Consider the following 5,731-nt stretch of genomic DNA (forward strand, 5'->3'; position numbering starts at 1 on the left):
ATTTAATAATTCTTGTGACTAGGCCTACATAGATATTCCATAGTCTTGTGAGTCCCTACATCACTAATGTAAAGGAAGCCCAAATGTCTCTCTCGCTACTATCTTAACTTTACTAGGGCAATTGGAGAGTCTCTCTCCTCTCACCCCCCACAAAAAGGTGTAATACAAGACGTGGAATTTTTGGAGATGCCTTAAGACTCTTCTTCTCTTCTCTTCTCTTCTCCTGTCTCTCTCTCTTGCTCTATTATATGCTAGGAGTGGGTTCTATTGTTCGAGGCTCCTATGACTCTCAACTTTACTGATGGGACTAAACAAACTTGTGCCAACATTGACAGCTCAACACACACACACACACACACACACACACACAGAGCACATAGATACACTCTGACTATGTCTCAACTAGGCTTAGGCTAAACAGATTTGAGATTACACTCGCAGCTTAAGAGACTCTCTCTCTCTCTCTTTCTCTGAGTCTCAGTAGAAGCTGCAATTCTCGAATCAGTAGAATATGGGCTTTAAGGGATCATGTCGGAGGCGGTACCCTCTTTTGTGGGTGGCTCTCATCTGCAGCCTCTTCTTCGGGTCTCAAGCTGCTGTCCATCGCTATGCAAATGGGCGGTTCGCTAGCAGTGGCAATGGCTTCCTCTTCTTCGGCGGCAGCGAGGGAATGCGAGCATCCACTTCTGAGAATGCCATCGCTGGCGTTGCGAATGGCAAATCCTACATCAGGTCAGGATGCTCTCCCTGTCCCATTCTTATAGCAGCACCTTGGTTTTAAAAAAATGGTCAGCATGATGCAGCCGCCTGCAGAGTTTTACAAGGGATGCTGTCACACAATCAGTCACCAATCCTTGTGCAGTGACGATTAGTGACAATGTATAGTTTCATCAGGGATGTTGTCGCAAAATTAATGACTCGATTCATGTGAAGTTTTGAATGTACAACAACCACTTGCAGAGTCTCATAAGGGAGAGTGTTACTCATTCAACTATTAAGTCCTTGTGAAGTGATGATTGTAGGACTGTATCTTTTGAAAGTTGCAGACTTTAGAGTAAGAGAATTACGGTGAAGCAAAAGGTCTTTTCTGCTGTATTGCGATGTACAGCTTCTGAATCTGGCATGTTGAACCAGGTTTGATTCTGTCGCTTTTCGCCGGACAAAGGAGGCAGCATCAAAGCATTCTGCAGACATGTCAAATACAGGCCTTGTTCAGGCTGTCATATTTGATATGTCAGACCGCGATAAGGTTGGGAGTGCAAATGCTATATGCTGCACTCCAGATTTGGTCAGAGAAGAAGGGTGCCGCCAGGGGGAGGTCATCATACGCCCTTCTCTGGATGATCCTAGCTGGCCTTTCCTGATTCCAGTTTATTTCAAAGGGAATTCATTAGAGGCTAGTCTTCCTTCTGAGAGAGTGAACATAAGCAAGACTGGTTTGTACAATGTGTATTTTGTTTTCTGTGATCCACAGCTCCAGGGTGTGGTCATAGATGGGGCTACTGTGTGGAAGAATCCCACGGGCTATTTGCCAGGCAGCATGGCACCTTTGATCAGCTTTTATGGTATGCTGTCTCTTGCATATGCCTTACTGGGTCTAGTGTGGTTTTCCCAGTGCTTCAAACACTGGAAAGACATGGTCAGCTTACAGAATCATCTGACTGTTATTATTGCACTGGGCATGCTGGAGGTAACTTTCTGGTATTTTGAATATGCAAATTTCAACACCAGAGGGCACAGGCCCATTGGTATCACTCTCTGGGCAGTAACCTTTGGGGCTATTAAGAAGACCCTGTCACGACTGCTTATACTGGCAGTGTCCTTGGGCTACGGTGTGGTTCGGCCCACTGTGGGTGCAAGCTCTTTAAAAGTTCTCATCCTCAGTGCAACATATTTCGTGGCTGTGGAAATTCTGGACATTTTTGAGAATGTGGGGACAATTAGTGATCTCTCTGGGTATGCGAAGCTTTTCCTTGTTCTGCCCGTTGCAATACTAGATGGCTGCTTCATACTTTGGATCTTTGTGTCCTTGTCCAAGACCCTCGAGAAGGTTGAGGTATGATTCAAAAATAGATGCAGACTTAATGTTTCCATATTTAATAGATTCAAATGCTTGAGAATTGTTGGATGTCCAGTTACTGCATCTACAAACATAAGCATGCTTTAAGTGATGGATTACTGGAGAGATGGTGGTTCTAATTGAGCCTTACTGACTTGCAAATTCTTGAAGTTTTCCTTAATAGAGGTGTTAATCTCTTTACTGACTGACTTGTCAATGAAGATACCCTTAAAAGGAATTCAGTTTAAACTTGTTTTTTTTGGTAGTGTATCTGCTGTTTGCAAGATCTCATAGCATGATGCATACTTAATGACATTGGGACTGTGAAGAGTTTATCTACTTTTTAGCATGAGAATGCAATGTGGTATTGTATGAAGATCATGTTTGCTCTCTTAATTTCCTTTAACTGCAAAGCATCTACAACAATAGTGCTAATATTTTTTATATTTTCTGATGCAGGCAAGACGATTGGTGGCAAAATTGGATCTGTATAGGAAGCTCACAAATACACTGTCTGTGGCTGTGGTCATTTCAGTGGGATGGATTGGTTATGAGGTGCTTTCTCTCTTTCTCTCTCTCTCTCTGTGAAGAGTAATTGTATTAATTGTATTAATTACTGGAAAAGTACAAAAGTCACAAATAAACTAAAGAGCCAGCAAAGGAACTAAAGAAACTGTAGCATGCCAATAAACCAAATTGTTCCTGGAAGAATGCCTGCATATGGCATGATACCAAATTGCCAGTGAAGAAGAGCTCTCAGTTGATCAATCTCTCTCTCTCTCTCTCTCATTGCATGCCAAATTTCTTGCAGAGAGATGGGAAATTCTGGGTGTTTGGTCATTCCATACCTGTAGCTACTTTTGATGCTTGATGTAGCTATCTTTATATGATATCTGCTGTGTTGGTGATTTAGACACTTGTCATATGGATGGAGACTTACACCTGGTTTAATGGTTTGACCTTTTTCAATTTTCTTTTTAATGAAGTCTATTGTCTGTGTACATCAATGATATAGTCAACGGCGGTTTTCAAAATAGTTGAGTCTGTTTTTCCACTTTACTGATGGTTTTTATGGTTTCCTTATTTTGAGGACGAACCCTCTTGTATATTGATCTAGAAAACAATAAACAAAAGAGAGGGAGTGCATGTGTGCTTATTGACTTGATTGTGTTAGATGCCCCCTTGCTGTGTGCAACTTAGTGACTAAAATAAAAGAGGTGTAAAAGTGTGGTGTGCACGCAAGTGCACTGTGATCAAATGACTTGTCCAGCCCACATGTTAGGAGCTCTTACGTCTTTATCGAATAATATTGGTTCAAACCCTGCTGGGTGTGTGGTTTATTGTAGAATCACTGTTGGGAGTAAATTGTTTCCCATTTGTTGGGCCTTGGGCTGCAGTAGAAAAGCTGTATTTGTTGGCCACTCCAGGGTTATACACACTTTGTGTGATGAATAAAAGGTTGTGTTATTGGCTAGAGTGGTGAGACTTCCTAGTGCCTTCGACCACAGAGGTGCCCTTGTAGGGGGAGGGGGATTAGTGGTGCCATTTGAAGTAGAGTAATTGTACTGTTTTAGCTGCATTTGTTTAGTTTCACCACTCAGGTAGCAATACCATTGCATTTTCCTGCATAGCTGAAGTATATTGTTTTGGCCACTACTGGGTTATAGACGCTTTGTGTGATGAATAAAAGGTTGTGTTATTAGCTAGAGTGGTGAGACTTCCTAGTGGCTTTGACCACAGGGATGCCCTTGTAGCATGCAACTAAGCAACTGCAGAAATGGGTGTGCTTTTGGGGGCCCAAAAAAAGGGGGGGGGGGGATGCCATTTGAACTGGAGTAATTGTAGGATTTTGGCTGCATTCGTTTTAGTTTCACCCCTCAGGTAGCAATATCATTGCATTTTCCTGCATAACTCAAGCATACTATTCAGTAGGCACTAGAGCATTGTGCTTTACTTACGACTTTCTACTTCAAGTTCTAAAAAATTTCACCGTCACACATTACATGTGCAGTTCTATTTCAAGGCAACAGATCCTTATAGTGAGCGGTGGCAGAGCGCATGGACTATCAGTGCTTTCTGGAGTGCGCTCACTTTTGTGTTGCTTTGTATCATTTGTATTCTTTGGGCTCCATCTGAAAATTCACCCAAGTGAGTTTTGTAGATAGTGTTATGCTGATTCCAATTCCAAATCTTTAAAGCAATATTGTTTACAAAGGCTGCCTTGGAGTGACTTTGTTGCAGGTATACTTATTCTGAGGAGTTGCGAGACACTTTTGATGAGGAGGTTGTGATTCCTTTGAAAGTGGTAGTTGAACCAGAAAACAGTATCTTGAAGCCCACCGATATCAAAAAGGAAAAGAAGCCAAACACTATTGTCTTTAATCTTGATGATGATGTTGAGGAAAATAAGAGGGAGTAGTGCTGTGAGTCTTATTGGATTCTATGTCAACGATCATTTCTTGTGTTAAACAAAATGGCAATTCTTCTTTGTGCTCGAGGGATCAGACATCCTTTACTCATTCATTCCATAAGAACAAATTCCTCCTACTCGGAAAATGTGCTGCTTGGGGGTTTTGGGGGGGGTCCTTTGATGTCTGCAAAGATGCCACCCATGCTCAAAGCTTCTACCTCATGGGCCTGCTGCTTGTAAAATAATCCTATGCCTTATGTTCCATCACTTTGGATCTGATATTATGTAACATGACAGTTAATATTCTTTTTGTAAATAAAGGTGATTATCATGAATGCTTTTCTAAAATCTCTGATCATAATTGCTAGATGTGAATATTCTCTACTTGCACAGGTGCCAATTTAGAGCAGGACCACACATGCCCTGGTCATGCATGAACTTTGTCTTTGCAGTCTCACCCTTGTGTATTAGCATTTTCTCAGGAGTCAGTAAACTAGGATCTATAGGGCATCTTTTTTGGAGGTTCATTTCCTGATTGTGTCAGGTTTGTGGGCAGTTTGACCAGTTAGACAGCATTTATGACCAGTTGGCCATTTACAGCAGGGCGGACAAAGTAGTGTGCAGCATTTCAGACATTATTTTGTTATTTTATTTCTGGTGTGGTAGAAGGTTGGCCCAGTTTACAGGTCGGACCTGGCTGTTTTCATCGTGTATTTATTGCATGTTTGTGTGGCTTGGCAGTATTGAGACTGTCAGAGATAGACCTTGTCGGTCAGCGTGAGGTTCTTTGAGTGAGATGCGCGTGCGCGCGCGCGCGCGCACACACACACACACACACACCACACACACACACTCTCTCTCTCTCTCTCTCTCACGTACAGATTCTGCACTGATTATTTGGTATTCAGCGTTTTAACTTCAGAGTTCCCCCCTCCATTTTTGATCAGTCCGTGCATCTGCTGCTGCCTTGCATGGTATTAGAGCCATAGCAAGCTGCTGCAAAGGTGGATAGACCTCAAGGGATTTTAGTGTGCAAAAGGAGCAGCATTTCAGCATGTGAGTGCGGGTAGGAGGGCTATGCTCAGGGTTAACAACGGGAGAAATGTTGTGGTTTCTGATCAAGAGGGTGTCAAAGTGCAGTGAATGTGGTTGCGCATGACCAGACTGAAAGATACGAGTGAACATGGAGAGAGAGAGAGAGAGAGAGAGAGAGAGAGAGAGAGAGAGTGCAGTGTTGATGGGCTCCATGTATAAAATCTACT

At 42.6% G+C, this 5,731-nt stretch overlaps 1 protein-coding gene across 1 annotated transcript; it reads left to right on the top strand.

Moving 5' to 3' along the window:
• The first annotated feature begins 243 nt into the window (after positions 1-243).
• Positions 244-4,817, top strand: LOC148020392 (uncharacterized). The gene is made up of 5 exons (XM_087700688.1): positions 244-732; positions 1,135-2,056; positions 2,519-2,614; positions 4,071-4,207; positions 4,301-4,817. The coding sequence occupies exons 1-5, from the start codon at positions 512-514 to the stop codon at positions 4,476-4,478; spliced, it is 1,554 nt and encodes a 517-aa protein (XP_087556814.1). The 5' UTR covers positions 244-511; the 3' UTR covers positions 4,479-4,817.
• Positions 4,818-5,731: the final 914 nt, after the last annotated feature.

The sequence above is a fragment of the Lygodium microphyllum genome, chromosome 19, assembly GCF_053477565.2.
Source record: "Lygodium microphyllum isolate KBCC chromosome 19, Lygodium_microphyllum_v1.1.10, whole genome shotgun sequence".
Classification (NCBI taxonomy): Eukaryota; Viridiplantae; Streptophyta; class Polypodiopsida; order Schizaeales; family Lygodiaceae; genus Lygodium; species Lygodium microphyllum.

What these genes read in the sequence shown, in the direction of transcription:
- LOC148020392 (XM_087700688.1), top strand. Translation starts at nt 512, where the DNA reads ATGGGCTTTAAGGGATCATGTCGGAGGCGGTACCCTCTTTTGTGGGTG. An exon ending in AGACCCTCGAGAAGGTTGAG is followed by an intron (nt 2,057 to 2,518) that starts GTATGATTCAAA and finishes TTTCTGATGCAG; the next exon opens with GCAAGACGATTGGTGGCAAA. An exon ending in TGGGATGGATTGGTTATGAG is followed by an intron (nt 2,615 to 4,070) that starts GTGCTTTCTCTC and finishes TTACATGTGCAG; the next exon opens with TTCTATTTCAAGGCAACAGA.